At 43.6% G+C, this 27,483-nt stretch overlaps 1 protein-coding gene across 1 annotated transcript; it reads right to left on the reverse strand.

The window, feature by feature from the left end:
- Positions 1–27,483, reverse strand: Rrp15 (ribosomal RNA processing 15 homolog). The gene is made up of 5 exons (XM_075989414.1): positions 27,313–27,483; positions 21,068–21,333; positions 19,002–19,099; positions 17,744–17,942; positions 1–447 (listed from the first exon to the last, which is right to left on the reverse strand). The coding sequence occupies exons 1-5, from the start codon at positions 27,455–27,457 to the stop codon at positions 316–318; spliced, it is 840 nt and encodes a 279-aa protein (XP_075845529.1). The 5' UTR covers positions 27,458–27,483; the 3' UTR covers positions 1–315.

Raw genomic sequence — 27,483 nt, forward strand, 5'->3', positions numbered from 1 at the left:
TCTGACATCAACCTCACTTTAATCACAGGTAGGACTGCACTTTGGAAACCCTGGTGCGTGATCAGTGCGTGCTCACATGGAGGGTCCTGGAGAAGCGCACATCACTGCTCAGAAAAGCAGAAGATGGCTTTGTACAAATATTTTGGAAAATCCTCAAAGTTACGTAAGTAGTACCAACACAATTTTAGTACAGTTTGCACCTCAGGAGGCACTGAAGCAGGGGTTCTCAGGAATCTGGGTACTTCATAACGGCCTCCTGGCTCCCAACAGTCAGAGGCCGCGTCTTTGGAGTAGAGTTGGAGGCTCCCAGTCTGCTCAGTCAAGGGTCCCTGCCCTGCCGCCAGCAGGTTCATCGCTCTCTTTGTCCCAGTCCTTCATACTGGCTCCCATCATGAAATCATCTCGCAGAATCTTCCACCCTGGGCCCTCTTCTGATTTCGCTTCAGTCTGAGAAAATGTACAGAACCAAGATTTTCACATATCCATTTAAACATAAGGAAAAAATTGAAACTTATATACTTCAAAACAAGCTTTCCAATGTGTAGTTTTAAATGAGAGTAAACCAAGGTAACATAAAACTGATTTTATATAACTGATTTTATATAATATGCTCGTGTATATACAAACACAGAGTAAAGTGAAAAAATTTTATTTTACCAATGAAACATGAAAGCAAAATAATGTAGAGTTGGGAGAAATGAAGTAAAATACAGACTTGGGAACAATTCTTAACCACTTGGACAACATTAATTAACCTCCAGAGATAATTTATTAGAAAATCCTTGGCAATTATTTTAACAGAAGTCTAACAAAGGTGTTTAACCCCAACTGCACTGTAACAGAGAAGAGGGTTACAGGGTGTTCAAGGTGGTGCCACGTCCAGATTTTGTAAAAATGTGAACAAAATACCCCTCATTCTGGTCACGGTCTCACTACCTGACGCAAGCATGGAATCAGAGACTAAATAACATGCCAAGATTATGAATAACTGAAGCAGGCAACAAACTAAGTAGGCGGTTCACTTCATCCTGACACAGGATTGACTACTTAAAGCTAAGGACACAAGCCTTCCTTTCACGGTAAAACAGCACCACCTTGTGGCACTAAGTAAGTAATGCAACACACTTCTCTGATGAACCTCCCTTGTCCAGCACCACTGTGGCAGGAGTCCTATCTCACAAAGGCAACACACTTCTCTGATGAACCTCCCTTGTCCAGCACCACTGTGGCAGGAGTCCTATCTCACAAAGGCAACACACTTCTCTGATGAACCTCCCCTGTCCAGCACCACTGTGGCAGCCAGTCTGTGCAAATCTGTCACATTTGGGGCCATATCTATGTAGTAAGCACTTTAAAAGAAAAAAAGACCCCAGAATGTTCGCAAGGTTTCACAAGCTAATTACCTAACTCTGCTGAAGCTTCCCCATGACGTATCAAGGGGAAAAATGTCCTACTGCATCACTTCTGGATCTGTGTGATGAAAACTAAAACACGACTTGAGCCAAGAGGCAAGGCATCATTCAGACTTGGCAGACGGGAACTGACTTCAGACTGGACAGGTACCAGACTGGCAAGTATCAGACACCCAGCTGCAGTGATCCCAGTGCAGAGAAGCAGAAACCCTTGCTGCTTAGGGACACCATGCTGCAGCAGGAGGCAGACCTCTCTGGTGTGCAGCCAGGCCCTCTTATCCCAGGCTTTCTCTAGCCCACATTCCCCTTGCTGGTCTCCTTAAGAAATAGCTGCTCCTGAGAGGCACCTGGGACCAATAGCCACAACCAAGTTAATTACTCAAAGCTTTCAATTAAAGAGAAAAAAGGGATTTGAACTAGGGTCTCATACTACAACCCAAGTTATACTGTAGCCCAAGCTGGCCTCCAACTCATAGCAATTCTCCTGCCTTAGTGCTAGGATTACAAGCACAAGCCACCACTCTCTAGTTTCAATTCAATTTTTTAAATTTATCAACAACTTAGAATTATAAAACGCAGTGAAAAAACAAAGTGCTTGCTGATTTCGAGTTCCTGGTGTGTTACCCTATGAGAGTCAATAACAATAGACTGGTAACCCAGATAGTCTTGGGGGTTTCGAAATTGTGTTATTTTAAACAGACTTCATAGTCTGTAATTTGAATAACTAAAATTCAAGTTTAAAGAATAAAATACAGCAAGCTACAGGAACAGGCAACAAAAACTTAAATTCAGATTCACTTGGTTTTAAAGTGCCCATTAGAAATATGAAGGGTAACCAAGGCTGGCTTGAAGCTAAAACACACGATATGGGGAAGCGTGAGAAGATAACTCAGAAATCACATACAAAAGGAGTCAAATAAAAGAAAAAGAAAGGCAGAAACCAGTCCAGGAGGCTGCAGAACAGCAGTGCAAAGAGAAGATCAGAACGGAGGCTACAATCCGTGCTTTAGAGTCCAATGCTCACACACATCATTCCTCAAGTGTAAGGAGGGAACCGGGCACAAAGGTACTTCCCTGCAGTCCTTGTCAGAAGGAACTCCAAAGGACAGAAACCAAAACAGGATGTCATCAGTGCAGCCAAGGAAGAAGAAAGTCTCCAGGCTCCAAGTGAAGGAAAGTTCTAGAATAACTTGACATCAGGCCTAAGGGATGCCTGCAGCAGTAACTTCAAGGGACAGAAGCATGGCAAAGATCCTATCATTCAGCCACCAGCCTTTCTGTCAGCACTGGACAAAGCCTGGAGGAGTCTTCACTAGTAAAAGGGAATGGAGTCAAGAGGCAAGAACCAGAAGATGCAGGACCCAACATGGGAGCAACTCCAGATGGCACAGGAAATGATTTAAATAGTAGAAAGGAAACCAGAGAACTACCTGAGAGATCCCAAAGGAGAATGAGGGCTTCCAGAGAGGAACACAGGGAAGTATGGAGGCCCCCGGCTTAGAGGCTGCAGAGTGGGCAAAGGGCACCCTAACCCAGCTTTATATTAAAATAAGTGAGTTTGGGCGGGGGAACGTGACTTCCAAAACTACATACATACAAAGAAACCTTAAAAGCTAAACAAACAAAGTGAAAACACACCTGCACCACTTCTCCAGCTTCCAGGTCTCCTCTAGGTTCGTCCTGCCAAGGATGATGGGATCTTTTAACCACGACTCCACCTCACTTTAACTTTATTCACCGCACTGTCAAGTCGGCACGTGTGGCTAGATGCTTCATAGCACACTTCCAACTCCCTCGCCAGGTAGCAATCACCACTCTCATCTTATGCAAGGAAACTAGGCTCCAGGACACGAAGCAGTTTAGTCAAGTCCTGGAGTTGATGGATAAGTCAGCCCTGGAGCACAGGAAAGACGCTCCCAAGTTCCCATCTCTGCACAATTCACAGGAATGCACTATAATGATGCCATCTCTAAGACGCTCTGTTCTACCACCCATGACCACAGCAGCTGCACAGCAAAATCAATGCTAAAATACACAGGAAATGCCTGACTAGGTTTAAGTTCTTGAGGTGGGGTGTTGCAGGGGGATCCACATGGCTCGTGTATATGGCTGGGCTCAAACTTGACTATGTAAGGCAGGGATGCCCCTGAACATAGGACTGCTGCAATTACAGGCATGTGCCACCACACATGGCTTCTGACATTCTGGGACTAAAATCCAGACCTTTGTGTATACTGGTCAAGTACTCTGCCAGCTAAGCTACAGCCCCAGCCCCTGTTTATAATAACCTCTATACAAATTCCAACCTGAGCAAATTACATTTGCTCTTATGGATGTTCCATAAACAATCTTAGCACTGAGCACACTACTTGGAGTATCCACAATGAAAAGATAAACCCCGGATGATCACAAGTTAACACAAGAACAGGACCAGGCACAGGGTAGGACACGCCTGTCTATAATCCCTGGGAGTTTGAATGAGGTCAGGGTAGGCTACAGTGAGACTCTTATCTCAAACAAAATAGCCACAGGAGAAAGGCTGAGGTGTGAAGCTATCAGAGGCTGGCAAGATGGCTTATCAGGTAAGGGGAAATAAGATGATGGCTGCCAAGCCTGATGACCTGAGTTCAATCCCAGGCTCCACATGGTAGGAGAACTAACTGACCCTGCAAGTTGTCTTCTGACCTCTACACATGTGCAGGGCATGTATATACAACTAGTAAATAAATCCATGTGATTAAAAAAAAGTAAAGATTCAACAAAGAGCTTGGTTTCTTTGTAATAAAGAAGTAGCAAAAATTTGATCTATTATTTTTAAGACAAGAACAAAAATCAAAGAGACTTCTGTACTTCCTTAAAGAAATGATCAATTCTTTAACTGGGTTTAGAGGCAACTGTAGTAAGATGGGGTTTTGCTGCTGTTAGAAACCAACAAACACCTTAAAGGGAAGGATTTACTCAACGATGGCCTCAGCTCGTCATGGCTGACACCAAGGTAAAAATAACAGACTCTAGAGTCAGTCACATAACACACGTCCAGCTGATTTAACCTTAGCAGGAGCTACACACACTTTGTATTGCTGTGGACAAGCAATGCCAAGGAAGGGAAGGTTAACTAAGCTCGTGGTTTGAGCCTGCATCCACAGTTGGTAGCTTCCATTGGATGGTGAGGTAGATCTCCACAGTGAGGCCGAAGAGCAGGATGGGAGTACAGGATGAAGAAAAAGAAAAGGGTATGGGGGTGCTCATGAAGGTCACAGCACCAGCAACCCAGGTGTGGGGGTCTCAACAGCTCATGAAGGTCACGCCACCAGCAACCCAAGTATGGGGGTCTCAACAGCTCATGAAGGTCACGCCACCAGCAACCCAGTTCTCCTCAAGTAAGCTCAACCTCTTAGAGGCTCCACCACCTTCTAAGAGCTCTACAGGGTGCAGTTCAAAGCTTTGACTTTGGACCTTTGGGGACAGAAGGTGGGATACAGTGCTGTAGTTTAGACCTCAACATGAAGCCCTGAAATAAAAGCTGTAGATGGATTTTTCTTTGGGCCACCAACCAGCTATTGGCCAGATTTTTATTAGACCAATCAGGTGCTTTAGGCAGGCAAGGTGAAACAGCAACACCCAAGAATTAACTGTGCCGAAAAGTCTGACATACATCCCATCAGCATCTTAGCTCCTGCTTTCTGGCTTACAACTGAAAAGGCACAATGATAAACAAACATGGATAAATGAAACCCATGCATTCATTATTATTTCTTCAAAACAACCACCTTGTTTCTTTTAAAGTCAGTGATATTTTTGTCTGCTTTTGTTTTTTTCAGTTTTTTTACTGGGCTAGAAAAAATGACAAGATAAAACCAACAAATCTATTATGTTAACCATGACTGGATTTTGGTACTCAAAGTTATAAAGGAATCTTCTGGATTTTATGGTATGTGAAATATCTCAAAATCCTATTTTTAAAAGATAATCTTTGGTGCTGGGCAGTGGTGTGGCACAGATATTTAATCCCAGCACTTGGGAGGCAGAGGCAGGGGAATATCTTTGAGTTCAAGGCCAGCCTGGTCTGCAGAGTGAGTTCTGTAAATGGAGAATGTGCTTTCCTTTCCTGGTCACCCAGACCTGAATAATCCCACAAACCTTTTCTTTTTTTTTCAGTTATTTTTAATTAAAACATCAATTGTAATATTTCTACTTAATTATACTTATTTCTGTGAAAAGGGAGAAAGATATTTATACTTATAATTAACAATTGTAAGACAGGTAAGAGAACTTAAAATAAGATTATGGTTCCTTTAATTTAAATGTCAATCTAGGATTGCATTTCTTGGTTAAATTTTTTTTCTTTCTTCTTAATATTTTTAAATTGATTTTATTGAGTTATGCATTTCCTTCCTCTCCCCTACCCTTCAATCCTCTCCCATGGTCCCCATGCTCCCAATTTACTTAGGAGATCTTGTCTTTTTCTACTTCCCATGTAGATTTGATCCACGTAAGTCTCTCTTAGGGTCCTCACTATTGTCTATGTTCTCTGGAATCGTGAATTGTAGGCTGGTTTTCTTTGCTTTCTGTCTAAAGGCCACCTATGAGTGAGTACATGTGACATTTGTATTTCTGGGTCTGGGTTACCTCACTCAATGTTTTCTAGCTCCATCCATTTGCCTGCAAATTTCAAGATGTCATGTTTTTCTGCTGTGCAGTACTCCACTGTGTAAAAGGACCACATTTTCCTTATCCATTCTTCAGTCAAGGGGCATTTAGGTTGTTTCCAGGTGATTCTGGCTATGAAAAACAATGCAGCTATGAACATAGTTGAACACATGTCCTTGTGGCACAGTTGCGTATCCTTTGAATATATACCCAAAAGTGGTATTGCTGGGTTTTGATAAAGGTTGTTTCTTGATTTTCTGAGAAATCGCCACACTGATATCCAAAGGGGCTGTGCCAGCTTGCACTCCACCAGCAATGCAGGAGTGTTCCCTTTTCCCCACAGCCCCTCCAGCCTAAGTTGTCATCAGTAAATCACACAAACCTTTACAACACTATTTGTCAATGGCTCAGGCCGATTCCTAGCTAACTCTTACATCTTAAATGAACCCATTTTATTATTTTATAGTTTACCACGAGGCTTGTGGTTTGTCACCTCACATCTTGTTTCTTGGGCAGCTACTAGGCATCTGCCTGACTCCACCTTCTTTCTCCCTGCATTCAGTTTAGTTTTCCTGCCTACCTATATTCTGCCCTGCCATAGGCCAAACCTTCTTTATTAGCCAATGGTAGTAAAACATATCCATAGCATACAAGGGGGAATCCTACATCAGAATTCCAGGATAGGCTCCAAAGATACAGAGAAACCCTGTCTCAAAAAAAAAAAAAAAAAAAAAAAAAAGAAAGAAAGAAAAAAAAAAAACCCAAGTAATAATAATAAGAATCTTTGGTGCACACATAGCTACAATCTTCAATTAATCAGTAATCAGAATTTAAATGAGAAGAAATATGGGCAAGCAAAACATAAAACAAAGAAGGGTCAATGGCTTACAGACCCAATAAGAGAATCTGGCACCCCTCACACTATTAGTTAGATTCCCTTCCTACTTCAGAGTTTTCATACACCGTGTAAGGAGGTAGTCTACATTTTGTATTCAGTGCACAACACATAAATAAAAAATATATGTGCTTTCTAGAAAAATCCTAATCTCTTGTAAAAAACAACTAAAAAGTAGATTCTAACAGGTAAGTTTACAAAGACTTTTCTACAGGCATTCTATTATCTTTTACATCAAAAGCAGGGATGAGAGACCTAGGGAAAAATCCAGGCTGCAGCTGCCTGCCTGTCCATCTTTCTAGTCTGTCTGTGGTCCACGGCTTCTATCAGGTCTGTGCAGGCCGCGGCACCAACAGCTGCCTGCCTGTCCATCTTTCTAGTCTGTCTGTGGTCCACGGCTTCAATCAGGTCTGTGCAGGCATCAGCGCCAACAGCTGCCTGCCTGTCCATCTTTCTAGTCTGTCTGTGGTCCACGGCTTCAATCAGGTCTGTGCAGGCATCAGCACCAACAGCTGCCTGCCTGTCTGTCTTTATAGTCTGTCTCTGGTCCTACAGCTTCAATCAGGTCTGTGCAGGCAGCGGCACCAACAGCTGTCTGCACAATGACTGCAGCAGGGACGGAGTCATGTTGCATTTGAGTCCAGACTCCACTGAGCACTATCAGGGTGAACCAACTCAACTGTCTCAACTGGTTCTGATTTAGGCTTTTCAACTCTAAGAGAAGTCTCTACATTTAACAGCAGCTGCAAGAAAGGACCCTGCACACCATCTAGCACATAGAGACACTGCTCTTACTGAGGTTCCGAGTCATACATATACCCATGTGTGATCCTCTGATGAGATCTGGTTGCATTCTTAAAGTGAGACCCTGATTTAAACAGTATTGACAGTCTCCACACACCTTTATCCCAGCACTCAGGAGGCAGAGGCAGTCAGAGCTCTGTGAGTCCGAAACCCTGTCTTGCAACAGTCCCCTCCCTGCCCCTACCGACCCCCCCCTCACCCCCGTACTGTGTTTCTTGTTAAGGAAGCCTTCTAAGCAGTAGTTAAATAATAGCAAGACAAAGTAGACAAACTTCTAGCTTCTTCAAACTCTATTCTTTATTAAGAATTATTGTTAAAGACTCCACATGTAAAATGAGTAAGAATGTTCCAAATCTATTTTTTGCTGAAGTATTTTAGAAACCTCTGAATTTACAATACCCAGATAAGAAGTTATAATAGCCCCTTTACTGCTGGCTGCAGGTGTCAGTTCATTTTGTCTGTTATTTCTAGGAAGACAATACGCACAATGGAAAGAGCCCTCGCTACTGACAGGTCAAAGTAGCAACAGCCATCACAGAGCAGTGAGGGCACACAATCACCTTCCTGCACACTTGCCGCTGTGCCTCTCCTCATCCTCAGGATGCAGGCTGTGCACAGAACACAACTTTTGAATCTCATTAGATTCCAGGATCTGTGGCCTTGGTCACTATATACAGTATATAACATCCCCATAAGACTCTTAACCGTCTGGTGCTCAAAATGATGATTTTTAGGAAAAAACAAGAAAATACTTAGCACATTTTACAGTATGTGCTACAGGCACAAAGACGGGTGTAGACTTCACAGAACGGACAGGGCTCAGCCTCAGACAAAGCATCGTTCATTTCAAGTTAAAGACAGAATCTTCACAACAGCCCTACAATGACTAGTTCTTCCTCTACATGTAGCCCATATTCCCATCCCAAACACAACTCCTTCCAGTTAAAGCTGCTGTTTCATGTCAGATAGTATCCTACACCATAACTACAGTGTTTCTGTGAGTGACTACAAGGAGAAACTGACTTTAAGCTGTTCCCATTCACAGTAATGTAGAGGACGCTGCTCTTTCATTTTAACCTTGAGTCTTACTTGGTCTAAACTCTACTGTTTACTGTCTAAAATGTTTAGGCATTTTCGGTAAACAAACATTAAGCTGGATTATTTACAAAGTTGGCATTCCACACATTCCATCTGCAGATCCTAAGGGGGAGTAGAGCCCTGATGACTGCCGAGCAAGAGGCAATCTAAGGACAGTACCTTCGCTACCCATTCCCAGGCTTCTATGCCTCCAGAACAACTGGAACCGCCCTGAAAACACTGAGGCCACCTGGAGACCCCTGTGACCTCCCTTGAAGGCACTCTTCTCAGGGGCAAGGATTCAGCAGGTCTAAGCACCAGAGAAGCACACAGCTTTAAAAGTATCTACCCAGGCAAGGTCTGGGCTGTAAGACAGCAAGTATGCCTGTTTCTTCAAAGGCATTCTCAACACTGAATGCCTGGTTATATTCCAGGGCTGCCATTTAAGAGAGAAGGGATAAGCAGCAGCAACCCCCATCTCTGTTCAACAGTTAAAGACCTCACATAGGAAGATCAGCAGCTGTGCCTCGGCAAATGACTGCTTTCTGCATGAACGTGCACCGGGACTTGTCCGGTACAGATCCTGGAACTCTCCCACAGAAAGCGGCCAGCTCTCACTTTTCACCTCTGCAAAATCATCTGAAACTGATGGAATGTCAATTTCTGGGGGATGAAAATCCTGTAGAAGTCTATAACTAAGGGCAGAAGTCAACAGAGCAATGCCTTTTTAATGGCAGCCGACAGTCTCCTCGGAAACTCAGATTTAACGTACGGCATATGCGCTCCTGGCTTTGGGAGAAGAACTACAATCCACAAGACCTAAGCACAGTTTACCGGGCTTTTGAAGAAATAATGACAATGTTTAAAGATAAGTAAAATAAAATAAGCAATCTTCATACAGTCTTAAAAAAAATCGACTATTTTATCATTTGAGAGAAAACAAAGCCTTCCAGAAGGTGCATATCTGGACTGGAAAAACCATCGCCATATGACTCTCCACAAGTTACCTTTGTAAACACTGCACTCCCTGCTTCCTCATACAGCACCCTACACAAAGTGCCCAGCCACATGTGCCCATGTGAGGCATGACTTACCTAGTCCAGAGACAGCCCATGGTCTAGGGAAAAACAGTTCACTGAACCTAGGAACTTTTCAATTTACACACCAGAAACACTTCCTAAGATGCTAGGCATCCTGTCTGACCATTCAGGGGCCCCACTGAGACACCCGAGTCCATCAGCTCCTGCCACAAGCAGCCTTACCACACACACTCTCCTCCCCAGTTGCAGCCATGCTGGTGCCTACAACCAGAAACCGTTTCTCTCCACGCCTGCTTCAATGTGTCATTACCGCCCTATCTCCTTTCTGATTACAACTGGGAACAAATACCACCTCCCAAAGTCTCCACCTCCCAAACATGGTTCACTTTTTATCTTCTCAATTATAGTTAAAAACAAAAAAAACTATCAGTTTTGAGTCTCCCTGCTGTGAATCAGTCATTTACAATCCTTCTGATGTACTGGAGGTAAACTGGTCCAACCTCCAATCTGCCTCTGCAATCTGGTTCTTCTCTGGGTACCAATATACCCCTTCTAACCCACATGGTCTTTGTTGAGCTTCTCCCCTCTTGCTTATTTTGGCAGTGACCTCCCACAAGCTGACCTTCTGAAACTACCTTTCCACCTCTACCTCCTTTGTTTTCCTTGAAAACAATCAAATCTGGCCAGAGTACATACTTGGAGAAATCAGACCCTAAGAACTCAAGTCCAAATCCCTAAACAGAAGGATGAGATTGACAATCTGATCCTACCCATGTCCTCAAAAATCCCTTATGACCCATCAGCAAGCACCTTCCATGCCAACTTCTACAGAGAAGAAAACAAAAAGGAAAGAACTTGGTGTTGGTCCTATTTGCCTGTGGGTTCAACAACCATCAGTCAAAAACACCACAGGTGGAGAGAAAATGTCCAGCAGCTACACACCACTGTCCCTGAAAAGCACAGCCAAGCACAGCAGGCCTAAGAGCACCCCAAGTAAATACCCAAGGGGTATTTAAAATGTACATATTTCAGAGTCTGACACCACCGATGCGGGGCCTACAGGAGCCCTGCCCACACACCAACACACTGCTACACGGTGTATATACTACACAGCCTGACACCACGATGTGGGTGCCTGCAGGAGCACTGCCTGCACACTGACATACCACTACACGGGGTATGGAACACCAGCGAACTGGCAAACTGGCAGGCACTGCTCTCTATGGGACATCTGCTTCACAACAGCTTTAAACCCAGGCTGGGTGCTGATACTCTGAGCACAGAGCTCACGACAGTCACTATTCCTGCTGTGCTGACATCCTCACATTTTCCCAGCTGAGTCTTTCCATCTTCATGAACACACCCAGCTTGCTGAACAATGGTGCAAAGGCTCCTCTTCCTGTTTGTAAATGAAGTACTGGGTAGCAAACCACCAAATCTGACCTTCAATACTTACTCAGAACTTCTCTTCGGGAGTTAGGAACATTCTTTGCTTACATCTTCTCACTTCAACTAATCTATGTTTTTCCATAAGCCTATCTAAAACAAACCAACAAAAAGTGAACTTGGTAGAGGAAGTCCTTAATATCACCTACCAAGATTATTCCAACAATGGAGGAGACACCATTACTGAGGAGCAGATGCTGGGTGGTTCATTCAACAATTAATGACTTACTCCCACACATAAGCATGGAAATTTCTAAAAGGGAAAGCAAAGACTGTGAAATCGGTGAAGGCCAAAGGTGTACTGTGCTGCAATGGAATCCCATCGCGTGCATCCTCTGCCGACTGACAGAGCTTCAGCAGGTTTGGGAAGAAGCAAAAAACAGTCAGTGAAGCAGCAGCCACACAAGCGTGAGGATCTGTACTTGGTCCCCAGCCACAGAGAGGACGCCTGTAAATCCCAGGGATAAGGAAGCAGACACAGGAGGGTCCCTGGGAACTGTGGGGAGCTGTTTAGCCAAACCAGCAAGCTCCAGATTCTGTGAGAGACTTTGCCTCAGAAGGGAAGGGAGGCAATGCAGGAAGACACTTGAGGTCAGCCTCTGTGCCCCTCCCCCATGGAGTGAAGACAGACATTATCAATGTTAAACTAAACATATATAACAGTAAACAGCTAATTTTACACATGACAATTAAGTTTCCTAAACTGAAGCTGCTGTCCCTCCCGAGATGAGTCCATAAAGCGCCTTCAGGTTTACCTTTCAGGCCTCTAGCTCCAAGGACCGAACTGTAACTAGTGACTCAAATGACTTATTGCTTAGCACCGTTAAAAATCTTCTGAAAAATCTTTCCCTAAAGTGACCTTTGGGAGCGGCTGATCTGTTTCGCCTGAGAAAGCTTCTAACTATTTCACAGATAATAACACATGACTGTAAAATAAAACTAAGAAACAGTCCCACATATGGCCTGGAATGCAAACATGTCCACACAACCCGGCAGTTTATACAGTGTGATATTTATCAAAACAACAACAGCAAACAAACAAAGACATGCTTTCACCACAAAGACTCCAAAAGCCAAAGCATCAGTCCCTGATTCCAACACACTGAAGAGTGGCAATTATGAAAACAGAAACCAGTTTTGTCTAAAGCCAAATGGTGTTCTGAAAGAGTTTTGCTGCAGTGACCTAGACCATCAACAGGTGGCACAGCAACCCACAGCTGGGGAGGGGGCTGTCTGCCCACCAGCCACCTGACAGAAGATTAACACAGAAACTTAATAGCAAGAGAACAAGTAGTTTGCATTCTTGAAAAATGAGCAATTGACTTTGAAACAAATACAAACATCTAGTAATTATATGAAAAATGTCCAACATTGTGAGCCATTAAGGAAGTACAAGTTAAAACTACATTGAGGACATGGGTCTGCTGGCACCTCCAATTCCAGTGCTCAGAAGGCAGGGACAGGAAGAACGTTGTGATTTTGAAGCCAGCCTGTTGTACATAGCAAGCTCCAGTCAAGTCAGGGCTACAGAGTAACCCCTAGTTGATAAAGTTAAAATAAACCTGCCCTGAAATTGTAACTCACCCAAGTCAGAATGGCAATTACCCAAAAGACAAAAACTAACAAATCCTGGTGAGAACATGGAGAAAAGGAGTCTTTCTGTGCGTTTGGGGGAATAGACATTGGATAGCTACTGTTGAAGTATGAGGTTCCTAAAAAGACAACTGTCAGATGATCCAGCTTGTGGTCATTTACCCAAAGAAAAAGAAATCAATCAGCCGAAAAAACACACACACACACACACCCCAAAAGGTAGTAGACGGGTGGGCCACACAGCAATTACTGAAATGCTGCTCCCAACAGAGTGCCAAATTCCTCAGTCTTATCAAGAAATAAATGCATGAATAAAACACAGTATATGTATGCTTTGCAGCATTATTTAGCCTTAAATAAAATGATGCCAGCTGTAGGTAGCAGGCAAACCTAACAACCGTCACGGTGAATGAAATCAATCAGAGTCAGAGGCATAGGCATTACATAGGTTTTCTCTCACATGCAGAAAACAAAACACAAACAAACAAACAAAAAAAAACCAAAACCAAAACAAAAGTGACAATGACCTGAAGGCAAAAGAAAGACGGGAGGGGAAGGGAAAGAGAGGGTGAAGGGAGAACAGTTGTGGGCAATGCACAAAACACATACATATGAAAAGTACCAGAAGCCTAAGAATGTGTACAGCTAATGTACATTAATAATCATAACTTTAAAATGCACTGGGCAAAAGTGTGGCAACGAAGCCAGTGGGCAAAGGTGATGTCGAAGTGAGAATCAAGACTCAAGTCAAACTCTGGAGGTGAATGGGTAAGGAGAGACTGGGGTGACAGGCCTACCAGGAGGAGCAGTGGCTGCCAGTCTGTACAAACAGGTCATCACTCAGGCTCCAGGGACACCGGAACAAAGACTCCTGCCCCAAATGCAGTAGACGGCAGACCTGGTTCCCGAGAGATAGAGGGTACAAAGAGGAACCTATACAAACTGTCATGTGGGCATCCTTTTAAAAAACCAGCTTTCCCTTTAGCCTACAGCCTGGCCCACTACCACCAAGTTCTGAGCTCACATATAAGCTCTTGCCACTCCTCAGTGCGCTATTCTGAGACAGGAGCAGTGAAAATCATCACCATTCATTTGAAGACCTGTAACAGGAAAAACACGGACCAAAGCAAACAGCAAAACTGAGCCCATAAAATAAGACAATATAAAGCCCCCCTTTAATTTAAAGCAAATTAAAACTAATTTGTCTTTTAAAGAGAGAAATGTGTACCATACCTGTGAAATAAAATTAGCACTCTCAGAAAGAAACACTAGGAACATCAAAAGCTCCTCAAACTACAGCTATGACAGCAGATTTATTTTCCCACTCAGGCATAAGGGCTAGAAGTCAAAGACCTTGCCTAGAAAAGAGAGAGAGTGACAGGAAATAAACAGAAAAGTTACAAAAGTCCACAGGATAAAGCAGAGGGAAAGAAAGAACAACAACTAAAAGGCAATGGAGATGAACAATATAGCCTATGGAACAAAGAAGCCACACCAGGGCATCCATTGCCAAACTCAGAATGAGAGAGAGAAAGAGAAGATCCTTAAAGCTCAGAAAAATAAAGAACCAGAAGTCAGAACAGCACCTGCCATCTCAGCAGCAGAAACAAGATAGCAGGAAATGGAGCAATTCACGTCAGCTTTCCAAGAGAAAACATCCAAAACGGATGTTCGCTATGGCATATGCTTCCCGGTGGCTGCCACGAAGTCTTGTTCAAAGAGCAGCATCCTCCTCTCATAGCAGTCTGTTCAGAAAAAGGATGGGGACTATAAATGTTGAAAGAATTGAATAGTTATTAAGTAGGCAGAGAAAAACATTTACTTAGTGTAAGACTTGAAAAGAATAACACAGTACCAACTCGGCATCCATGAATGTTTGCTATCACAAGCAGCACAGCTCCTTGGTAATTAGATTCAAACTCAAGTACAACATTCAGAAACAGGATTCTGTGTCCACAGTAAGAAACCAAACAGAATAACAAAACAGTGAGAAGAAAATGTGCGGGGATACTGGTGGCATGCAGCCACTTCAGAGCAAACTGCTTCTAGAGCACGGTCTCTGGGTTCCCTCCTACTCCAGATTACACTGTGCCTGCCGGAGGAAAAAAAGGTCAAAAGCAAGTCCAAATGGTGGAAACAGAGCCTGCATGTCTCAATTCACAGACAACCATCTATAGAAAATTACTTTGAAACTAACAGAAAAAAAAAGCAAGTATTTACTTTCCACTACCCAGGTTCAACCCACTAATGCTAAATCTATCTTGGGCACTTAGAGGACAAAGTTCCCAGGGTGACTATAGCCTAAGACTTAAAATAAGTACAACTCGCCAATATGGGTCCATGTCACTAGACCTACTTCTGATAGACACTACAAAATAAGAGCCCGAGTAAGAACCATCTTCCATACATGCACTATTTGGGTTCTTTACTACTAGAGAGACAAACTTTCCCACAATCGTTATGCTAATGACAACAATGTGCTATCCCAAGACCATGCTCATTTCAGAACCAGCTTTACTCTTTGTGATATGGCCATCCTAATGGGATAGGGTTAATCACCAACCACAGCACTCCATCAATCTCAGTCTTCAACATCCACTCGAAGAGAATGAGATCAGGGGCTGGGAGTGCAGGTAGTGGTAGAGTGCTTGCCCAGTGTGCATGCAGAAGTCCTAGGTTTAACCCTTAGCAGAAGAGTAAGGAAGGCAAGAAGAGTGGTTGGAGGGAGACAAGAAATTACTTGAAATCTGCCTGTCAACAACATCTTATCTCACCACATGTATGGCAACATTACAGAACTAGGATATACAGTAAACCTAAATACCATCAACAGACAATGGATAAAGACAACATGATGCATTTTATAAACATATGTCACATCAGTATTTTGACTTAACTTCTATTGCAATGGAGTAATTCAAACACAGCAAAGGATGAGCACCAACATTTGTGACAGGATAAAGGCAGCTAGAGGACACTGTTCTATGATATAAACAAGCCAGGCACAGAAGACACAGCACACAATCGCCTGTGCAATTGTTAAGTATCTCACAGAAGTTGAGAGTCAAGTAGTAATTATTGGAGACTGAGGAGACTTTGGGGAAGGCTGGCTAACAGCTACAATGGCAGGAGGACAAAGTTTTGGTTTAAGGCAGTGGCTATGACCTGACCATTACCATTTATACACAAACCAAAAAACCCACATCACACCGTAGTTCATAATATGTATGACTACCATGTGTCTATCAAAGCTACAGATAGAAACTAGGCAAAATAGCAACTTAGTCAAGGACACTGAAACGCACTACAAGCCTGGGCAACGGGAAGCTCCTCACGTCCCATTGCTTTCCCCACTCACTTACCTCTCCTCCCTCCTCGTCCAGCCCTTATGAGATGAAAGCACATTTCAGAACTTTCCCTGGACATTCGGAAATCCACTGAGGTCCACCATACGTAGGACTGGAGCAGCAAAGTCATCACTCCAAAGACCACAGAGGTCTTACAACTTCTCTTTTCCCTAAGACAGGGTAGTACTATGCAGCCCTGGCTGGCCTAGAACTCACAGATCCAGCTACCTCTGCCTCCTGAATGCTGCAATTAAAGTGTACACCTCCATACCTTGCTAAGCTGGTGCTTAGAATCTTAACTCACCAAAGCTGCCTCAGTGTAGACGCTATTGTATTTTAATAAATAAAGCTAGCCTGAAGATCAGAGAGTAAAACAGCCCTACTGGTCAGCCTCATAGACCAGGCAGTGGTGACACACATCTTTAATCCAGTAGCCACACTAGTTGCCATAGAAACCAGGCGGTGCATGCCTTTAATTCCAGCCCTAGAGAGGAATATAAGACGGGAGGACACAGCTCACATATAGTCTCATTCAGAGATTCCTGGAGGCAGGATTGCCATTTTTGAACTGAGGTAAAGGTAAGAAGAGTTAGTGGCTGGCTGCTTCGTTGCTATAGGAACACACTCCACTCCTTCAGCATTTAAGATACAGTGCTGTAGGAGCTCCTTCTGCTCCTTCAGCCAATAGCCTTTAAGATACCAGCCCACTTGGGCATGGTCTTATACTATCAATGCAGCTGTAAAGCCTGTGGTCGGCTCTTGCTTCAGGCTCTCACTTCCAGCTGCTAGACTCTGTTCCTATTTTCCACTCCTGCAGAGAACTCTTATCTAGGACAGCGATCTGTAAGTCTCCCCTAAATAAATAACTCTTTATTATTCATCTGAACAAGTGTGAGATTATTCTTATTTTGTAATTTCTGCCATCACTTTGTTTTACTAACCTTCAGGATGAACCCCAATTTCTGTCTCTGAGTTTTTATTAATCAAGTTTCAGGCTATCCACCATTGCTCCTCAAGGTCCTGACACCACACGTTACAAACTACATCCCATCATAGCCATTTCTGTGGACCAAATTTTGAACTGTCATCATCACCTGGATTTCCACTTTCCAAGATGCAGAAATGATAGGTTTAAGATAGGAATGATTCAAACCCCCTTCCACACTACTTTTATGACTCCACTTGGCCCCTGAGTTCTATCAACAGGGTTATGATAGCAATAACAGGTAACTTCCATATAGAATATCATTATGAAACTAAAGAATTCAAACCTTTAGTTAGGTTGTGGGAAAACAGGAGTTGTAACAGGATCTGAAAGAATTCTTAATTCTACAGGGTGTTCTTTCTCCATCTCAGTATTTTAACAGCCTGTTAGATTTTAAGTGTCCCATGTAGTGACTATCCCCATGCAGTCCTACCTGTCTGTCGCATTTTAACCAAGTGTCTGATGCAGTGATTCCCTGCCATGCAGAGTCTTACCTGTCTGGCTTTGGGGTTCTTCCCAGCAGAATGGTTCTCATTTGTACCATCCACTCCTCGAAGAACACTGATGAAATCCTTCTTGGAAACAGTTGACATCAACTTAGCTTGCTTCCTGATGGAGCCTCCTGCTTCCTTAACCTTTTCACCAACATTCTTTTGGTGTTTCTGAACAGCATTGAATAACTGCACCACACCCCTGGAATGCAAAATATCAGAGCAATGTAACACAGGCAAGCATAGCAGAATACCGTCTTACTATGACAGTCTAGGAAAAGGCAAGCACTCTCAGGAAGCAAATATTCTAATTTACTCTCGAAAGCTAATGCTGAGCTGACTGACTCATTGGTCTGCTTGGTCAACAACGCAGTCTTTCAGGTAGGAAGCTGGCTTTACTTCTACTTTAAAGCACATTGAATCCACAAGTGAATGGTCTTAATATGTCAATAAGCTGAATTTTCACATAGTTATTTTAAAATAACAATGGTTAAGAAGCTATTGAAAACTGAGGTTTTTTTTTTTTTTTCAAACCAAAAGAGCAGTGTCTCAATTTCCAGGGATCCTCACAGGCTGGGAATAACAGATAAGTCAAGGCAGACTCTGCACCTCACTGTGTAACCCCCACAGACCAGAAAATGACCAGAGTAACCCATCAACTAGAAGTTGACTATCACTCCACTAAACAGAACCGCTATGTTTTCTAAGGAGCAATTCAGTGCTGCCTCCTGTGAAGCCGTCCCCAATTCTCCAACTCTCACGGTTGCCACTATAGCAGAAAACATCCCATTCTCCAAAGACACGTGATCACACCGAAGATACCATCTCCTCTTCAGCTCTCGATATGCAAAGTGGCAAATGCTTGGTGCTCATGCTGGGGTGAGGGATTAGAGGGGAAAGGCCAAGGTCAAACTGGCATGTGTGGTACATCATCCTGTTCATACAATGTAAGGAAACAAACCCAGCACGATGCTTCAGACAAGCACTAGAGAAAGACACAACCAGTGGTCTGAAAACACAATCCCCACAACTATAAAAATGATGACCTGAGCAGATGCAGACCAAATACACACTTAGCATACTACAGTTCTGCCTCATGACACCTCCAATGTCTTTGGTGAAATTTAGTGTCCAAGAGCAGCCTTGGATGAGCGTCACTCGGCTCAGGGAAGGCAGAGCTTGGGGATCAGTCTAAAAGGTGGATCACTAGCAGAGCTTTTGCTTTTGTGGAGCTGTTTTAAAGGCAGAAGCACTGTCTTACCTCGTTGCAATCCTCTGAAGGTTCCTCTCTGTCTCTTTGTCTTGGACAACATCTGGCTTCACTCTGCACAGCATCTCCCACTCCCGCTTCTTATCAAGCTGTGTTATAAATGTGAAAGGATATTAGGCATTTTTGAAAGAGCAGGCAACTTTGATGTGCCGTTCTGTGAAAGGAGAAAGGTAATCGACCACCCAACTCTGTGTGTGTGTTTTTCACCACAGTTTTAGGGGCTCAGCTCCGACGACCTGTGGTCAGCACTCAGCATGTCATGTGAGAAGCAGTCTTTAAGAGGACCCCTGGAGTCAGGCTCTGGAGAACTGCCAACACATACAGCCAGGCAGTGCAAGGCAGGGTGAGCCAGCCACCCTGATGCCACAGCCCATCATCAGTGGGATGCACAAAACCACACTGCCCACTCCGGTAAGGACAAGAAGCTTCCTGTTCCCTTTAGAGTGGACTCACCAACTAGATATTCACATGTTGTCTCACAATTGTCTCTTTCTCTTTGTATAAAAAGCACTTAAATCTTTTTCTCCTCCCCAGGCACATCCAACAATGCTCTCATCACATACAGTCGTTTAGTCCCAAACTTAAAGGAGCTCATTTCCTACCACCATGCAAATACAGAGGGGAGCTGGAGAAAAGAAGCTCCACAGACAGCCCTCAGGCTAGGGTAAAATGGCCTCTGAGCAACGTCTTGGTCCCACATGCCTGATTTGACAGACTGACTGTTCAGGTCTGTTTCCCAAGATGATATATACTGACCAGATGAACTACATGCCTGGGGACCACTAAGCATCTACACTGAGAACAGTGGAAAATTCTGGCTTTTCTCTACCCCCCTCTTCTTCTGAAGTAAGCACATGGCTAAGGCCAGGTGATGGTGACACATATTTTTTAATCCCAGTACTCAGGAGGCAGGGACAGGCAGATCTCTATGAGTTCAAGGACAGCCTATCTACAAGTTGAGCCTCAGAAAAACAACACAAAAAAACAATAACAGAACTTGGCTGCTAATACTCCAGATCTGACAGCACAGACTGGCCCAGCTCCTTCAGAACACGGCTAACACTCCAGATCTGACAGCACAGACTGGCCCAGCTCCTTCAGAACACGGCTGACACTCCAGATCTGACAACACATTAGAAAAGGCATTCTTCCCGTGGTGCATTTCAAAGTTAGCAGGCTCATTACCACATTAAGTGAGAGGCAAAACCTTAGCAAGTCACAGGACAGTGCTACCTGACTTCTCCAGGGGGAGAGTCCCGCCACTGCTGCCACAGCAATGTGCTCCCATGCACTCCGTGCCCAGCACATCTCCAGCACTCAGAGCTGACCTATGCGCTCCCCTTAGCTTGAAATTCTTGCCCTCCCTGGAATCTGGAGACTAGAGGTAATTACATTTGTAAAACCACTTCCAACCTTTGCCAGTTAATAAACAAATATCCAAATTTCAATGGAGAAGCTTTCTTAAGGTTTAGAGACAAAGCTTCTCTTCAGTACAAAGGATTCTCAGTAAGAGCACAGTTGTCTGTCGAGAGCAAGGCCACAAGAGTCCAGCTTTTAAGTGGAGTAACCTACAGGAACAAGGGAGTGCCAGACAAAAAAACAACGTTTTCATCTGTATGGAAACTACTCTTGAAAAGTACTTCCATACTTCAGTACAAATATGGAAAGGTTTTTCTTCATTCGAAACTACTTATTTTTATAACCAAATATTTTTGACATACTGATACTTTTAGTACAAAGAACACGAAAACCTCACCATAGCTTCTTTTATACTGTATAACAGCTAACTTATATACAAATTTAGGTTTTTAGTCAAGCTTAGACTAACTTTATTAGCAGTGATTGACTAGAGCAAGAATTCAGTTTGTCAGCAGAAAACCATTTCGGAAGTACACAGAACTAAGTACTCAGATTTACACAGTAGAGCTTGCTCCATGGCCCACACCAGACTGTGTTTCTGACTTAACCCTGTTTACCCACCCCACTCAAGAAGCCCTTAAAGCTGAATGCTTCTGGGACAGACTCCGAAGCCAGCACATACAAGCAGGTGGACAGACCTGCTTCCTTTTCTCCAACCTCTCCTGCTTTAGCTTCTCCTTCTCCAGCTCTTTGTTTTTGGTGAGGATGGTGGGTTTACTTTTAGGAGTCTTTTTGTTAAGGATTTTGGCCATGGCATCTGCCCAGCCAGAATTAGTCCCAGCACTTGGCTCTGCAGCATCTTCATTTTCCTCCTCACAGGACTCCACATTGTCCTCGCTGTCGGCTTCTGCTGCGCCATCATCTGAGGACTGGCCCATTTCTGCGTCACAGCTTTCTACCGAACCTAAAAGTAAAAGGAAGTTGAGCTTTAGTGCCCCGGGCAGAGCACTGGCAGGTCCTCTGAAGGTCCGTGTCTGCAGCTCTATGAGGAGCACCAGGATGCCCCAGGCTGCTAACAGCAGCAGACAGCAGCCCACAGCGCTGACAGGGAGGTCAGAGTGCCTTCAGGAGCAGGTGGCGGAGACAAATCCAACAGTTGCTCACTTCGCACCAGTGGGGAAGGTGGGAGACCAGGAGGTCCAATGCCGAGTGCTCTCAAGACAGAACCCAGCTGAGCTCTACACTATTGAAGAGACTAACAAAAGTTATTTTTAAGAACTGAAATATTAGTTGGGCAGTGGTGGTGCATGCCTCTAATCCCAGTTGCAGGTGGATCTCTGAGTTTCAAGGCCAGTCTAGTCTACAGAACAAGTTCCAGGACAGCCAGGACTGTACACATCCTGTCTCAAAAAAAGGGGGCAAGATTAAGAAAAAAAGAGAAAACAACTAAAATATTAATTCGTTAAGAAAAACATTTTAGTGCAGATTCCATTTTTCTAAAAAATTTGCCACACATTAAAATTCTGAACTTTTGTCCAGAAAAATACTAAAAACACCTGATTTTTTAAAAGGAGGATATAGCAATAAAACTTTGACTCTCACATTTTGGTGGCTGGGGAGACCAACAGTGCTGAGCAACAGTGGACACATCAGCCTCCGAGGAGACCGACCACATTCCTAGGAGTGTAGCAGAATTCACCAGAACACAGACTGCAGGCAAACTAGCTCCTCAGAGAGCCCAGGCAGCAGGGGTCAGAGGGTCAGAGGACTAGCAGCAACAGCAGCACAGAAGGTTTGGCTGGGAAAGCTTGCCGAGCAGCTGGGGTACTGGAAGCTTAGCAGGCAGCATGGTGTGCAGGCAGCTACAAGGCCCAGAGCACTTCAGAGTTCCAGTGTCTTCTTCCAGAATCCCATGGAATCCACTGGAAAGCACTTCAAAGGGACCTGCGACATTTTCTAATAAGAGCTAATAAAGGCAGCTGAGAATTCTCAGAGAGGAAACTCAGTGACAGCAGCTGCCTTAGAGAAACATGAGCTTCCCACTGCTCTCCTTAATACCATCTGACACCCCTCATGGAGGCAGAGCCTTCCAACCTCAGAGTGTAAGCTACAAATCAGCCAAACAGCTGACCAGATCTTTTACCCAGGGACTGACTATAATACACGGCCTTTAGGTACTAATTTTAAATAATACAGGTTAGGCATCCAAAAATCCAAAACCTAAATACTGCAGTATGAAATTTTGAAGTGCCATATTGATGAACTGAATTGGATTTGGGAGCATTTCCTTGGATTGACCAATTACAGACGAGGACGAGCCGCTAGCAAAGTCTACATAGGGCAGTAAAATCAGCACAGTGAAAACTACACAGTCAAGTGCCAGACAACTTCTCCCCAGAAGCATCTTGTGTGCGTTCTCTCTCTCTCTCCCTCTACCCCCCCCCCCCCAGCTTTAACCAACACTATCTGGGACATTAGAATAAAAAAAAAAGGCTTTCCCAACTCCTAGAAAATATCCAAAATAACCAAAGTACAACACTGACATCTAGTGTTCCTTCTGATGAATCTGTGCAAAGGCAGCAATGAGCCACACTGTGAAAGGCAGAAAGAAGTCTTTCCATGATGCAAGCCATTGCAGCTCACTACTTGCTCAGAGTAATACAGGACGGACGGACGAACACACACACACACAAACCTGTAAAAAGTCTATAGCAATATTTTATACAACCTGAACTCACCCTACCAATGAAAAGAATTCCAGAAGAATTTGGAAAAGTGGTGTTTTTGTTTTTCAGCACTTGAAAGCCTTTATTGGGGATGAGGAAAATCACATGCAGCAGACACACAGAAAAAGACAGGGAACACAGGAAGCCAAGAAATCCCTATTTTATTTTATTTTTTTAAGCTCAGATTCAGCAAGTGAGTCCAGCATTTGGTACTAACGGAAATAACATTGTGTATAAATAAATAAAAAATATAACAATGTAGTAAGATCTGCCAACACACACACACGACATAATTTCCGTATAGGATACTGAAGAACAATTATTATAAGAACTAGAACTAAACGAATAAACCAACAAACTCTTCATTTTCAACTGTATCCTGACACAGATTCTGCTAATTTTTCACTAACCAATCTTTGGCAGCAGAAAGTAAACACAGCTGTCTAACGCATGACTAGAAATCACTAGACATGTATAAAATTCTCTCCACGTCCTATATTACTTTTAAAATTGACTACTGAGTTTTACTTTAAAATTATGAAAACAAGAAAGACCTGCAGAGGATGCTTACTGCAAATAATGACAAAAATTCCAACAACGGCAATGCTCCACCGGTCACCCACAAGATATCGCATACTTCAAATATGTCCAGCATGACCGAGGAACTCAATTCTTCAGCTCTCACCACCTTAAATGCAATATAATTGCAGACTGAAGAAGACACGGGCACTTCTCACCTTCTGCTTCTTTCAGACCCTCAGCAGCCACACAAACTTGTCTACCTACCAGTTCTTCAGCCCAGAGGACTAGAGGCTGGCAGGCAAGTAAGAGTTTTCCTCAGGACCAAGACAAACCGTTAAGAGCACACACACCTCTCAGACATTTCTAGGCACTTCTGAATGAAGAACAAGGAAATAATGACACCCACCGCTACCTTTCTCTCGCCAAAGAACTCAAGTTCAGCAGATAAAGAAATGTTTGATAAAAGCTTGAGTGTTTAAGAGAAAAGAATGAATGCTGGTGACTGGTGGTTGTGGGGAAAGCCCCACACAGACAACACTGCTGTAAACCGTTCACCACTCACACAGGGCTGCTAGACACTTCGTTTCTTAGTTGTGCTGTTTTGCTATTTTAAGTAATTTTAACGAAAAAGACGGCTGCAGTTTGATGAAAGCACACGTTCTGCTAGGTTAATAGGTCTTAAATGCAGCTTTGTAGTTCATCAAAAATGAAGGGCTAGATTGTTATGAAGTCCGGTGTGAGAAGCGGACAGATATTTTTTACACATGTAAGCAAGACAATTTAGGGGTTTTCGCTGTCTAGAAAGACATTATATTTTTGGTTGTGAGCCTAGCCTTTAACGGCTGAGCCACCTCTCCAGCCCTAGAATGACATTACCACCCACCTTATGACACAGTCAAAGGACACTTTCTCTGAGGAAGTGTCTCTTCTCATCCTGGCTATGGAGGGAGGCCAAGGACTTGGTCACCTGGGTTGACTGGAGTATAAGAGCTTTTCCCTAAGAGTACAAATAGCATTGTGCCTGAACCTCCTGTATTGACTTGACAATTTGAGTAATAAGTCAGTTAGTCCCACCTTCCTCAGCTAATAGTATCTGTTTTAATGTTTTGACCAAAGTTTAACAGAACTGATATTTTAGGTTTTGTTGAAGAACCAAGTATATATTGTATTTGAAGCAATAAACTATCCACTTAATCTAGGCAGCTCAAGGAAAACTGTATAGGGATGTCATCCTCCCTCCCTCTTACAGCAGCTGACATTCATATATTGTTTAAGATGCATACTGTAGCTGAGTCAAGCTGCATAAGGCTGAGGCAGGACGAATGTCAAGTCAAAGCCATGGTGCTAAAGGAGCAAACAGGCCCTCAAATGGACTACGCAGTCACTCTTCAAGTGAAAAAGTACAAATAACCCAAAACACAGAAAATATGCTTACCATGTTTAGCCATGAAGGGAACACGAATCAGAACTACAATAAGATTCCATGTCACTCCAATCAGAATATCATCAAAAGATGCAGGCACTGGAGAGGCCAGAGGTGGGAGAAGACATGGTCTGACACTGGAGGACCTTCAGTTAGAAGCCTCTGTGACACGCTGCAAGTCTAGGCTCATGAGATCCAATCTAAAACTATCAGTAGAAATAAAATTAATAACACCTATAAAAATTAATATGAGGGTCCTTCAAAAAATTAAAAATTTTGCTTAAAAATTTTTAAAGCCGTGACCATAAAAGGATGATTATTAATTCTCTACTGCTAGAGATGTTACATCCTAAATAAAAGCATGTATTTTAATAACAAAAATTAAACTGTGATTTAGTTACATGACTTCCAGCACTCCCCAGAGGAACCAACATCAGAGAGGAATGCACACACGTGTTTACCACAGTGCCACTCAGCCAAGTTCTGGTATCAGCCGAGGTGTCCATGGGTGGAAGAACAGAGATCTTTCCAATGTAGTGAATGAAAAAAAGTCTCCTGAGCACCACACATGCATCAGGTCTACGCTAAATCCTCAGATACTGCCGCTATCAAAGTCAACAATGTCTCCGTCTCAAGAGATCAGGAAGATTTTGCAACACACCTAAATATTTCCTAAAAGTACAGCTTTCTACCTTTCTTGTACAGCATGTCAAAAGAAATCACAACCAGAAGATAAAAATGTACAGCTCAAGACACGTAAGCCACACCCGTGCTATCTGTGAGGCAATGCCACACAATTAAAAGAGGTTGCTTCAGATCCTCCCAGTAAGGTCCACCCTTCACCACTGTCATGCTCAGCTGAAAAGTCAAATACGTCTGATCCAGGTTCCTGACAGATGGGCCGGTTCAACTTAACCATGTGCCTGTAACCTGCTCACCACCCCTGAGGTCTCAGCCTTTATAGCTTTTCAGTTATTGTCATCTGAAATCTTGGCGAGAGTTCTATAAAAATCTTCCCAGAAAGACTGAATTCACAGGAGGAAAACAACCATTTCTTAGGTTAAATACCAAATTCCGAGTCACACCAAAGAAGGTGCATTAACCAATAACTATTTATTACCAAATTTATAAGATGAGGGCCCTTTATTATTCTTTACCCCTGTCACAGAGATGGCTTAAATGCCAAAAAAGAACTCGATGGAGAGCAGTAAACTCAGAGGGAGAGCTCTTAGCTAGCACTCATGAGGTTTGATACCAAACATCACACACAGAAAAGACACAGAAAAGTTGGGATTTTTTTTGGGGGGGGGGGTAGAGGGTTAAGTACATTTTCTACTCTTCAGAGGACCTGAGTTCGGTTCCCTGTAACTCCAGCTCCAAGGAATCTAATGCCTCTGGCCTCCATGTTTGTACACATAACCACATGTTGGCATACACACACATAAATAAAAATATTGAAAAAGCATGTAATTTAAAAATGAGAACGACAAATCTAAAGAAAGCGGAGCGTTAAGCCATCAAGCGAACGTGACAAGGAGCACAGTGATGTATTAGAAACATAAGGAGAAATATCCAGTGGCTCCGAGACTCAAGCCAACGATAAAGCAGGTGGACATGCAAGCGTTTGAAGAGTACTGTAGGCAGGACAAACAAAAGGCGGAGAAACTCCAGCATGCGGGTACGTCCCATGTGTCAAGCAACCAGTATGAACAGAAAACAGTAACTACCAAGCAGCAGAGAGGCAGATGAGAAGAGACCAGCCACGTCGTAAAAGTTGAAAATGCGGGAAGTTACTTTCGGATATGAAGCCATTCCCGATGACTGACACGAACAGACACACGTGGGATTGTGAGTTATCAGTTACTACACAGGAGCAGTAGTAACTAGGGCGTAGGAAGCAAATGTCTGCTCTTCCTTCTAAACTCAGAAGCTGGTGACAACGCCGGAAGGTTAAACGCAACAGCTAGGGCAGACACATAATGGTGAAAGACCTCCCAAAGCACAGCTTCCTTTCACTCTCAAACTGGTACTTCTGTTTCTCTCCTTACCATTTACTCTTCTTCACTGAATACTATCTCGTCTCCAACTCCCAAAGGCTTCCTTCCATGCCCCCGCTAGGCTGCCTGAGTGGAAACACAAAACTAAACATGACAGCAGGGCTCTTCACCCAACTTCACTCGTCCCACACACGCAACGCGAAGAAATGCAGCCCTTGCCTTGGGGAGTTCAGCCCGACCTTCTCAGCCGCCAAAGCTCCGCCCGACCGTGTTACCTTCCCCGTCAGAAGAGTCTTTGAGCTCATCTTCCAGATTCGAGATTTCAGCCTTAGCTACCAGCTTCATCTTTCGCTTCTTCTTCAAGGAACGCTTCAGCTTTTTCCCCGCGCTCACACGTGAGTCTTGAATGGTCGCAGCCATCTTGACCCGCCGGAAGTGCCGTCTGA

Source organism: Microtus pennsylvanicus, chromosome 10 (assembly GCF_037038515.1).
Source record: "Microtus pennsylvanicus isolate mMicPen1 chromosome 10, mMicPen1.hap1, whole genome shotgun sequence".
Lineage (NCBI taxonomy): Eukaryota > Metazoa > Chordata > Mammalia > Rodentia > Cricetidae > Microtus > Microtus pennsylvanicus.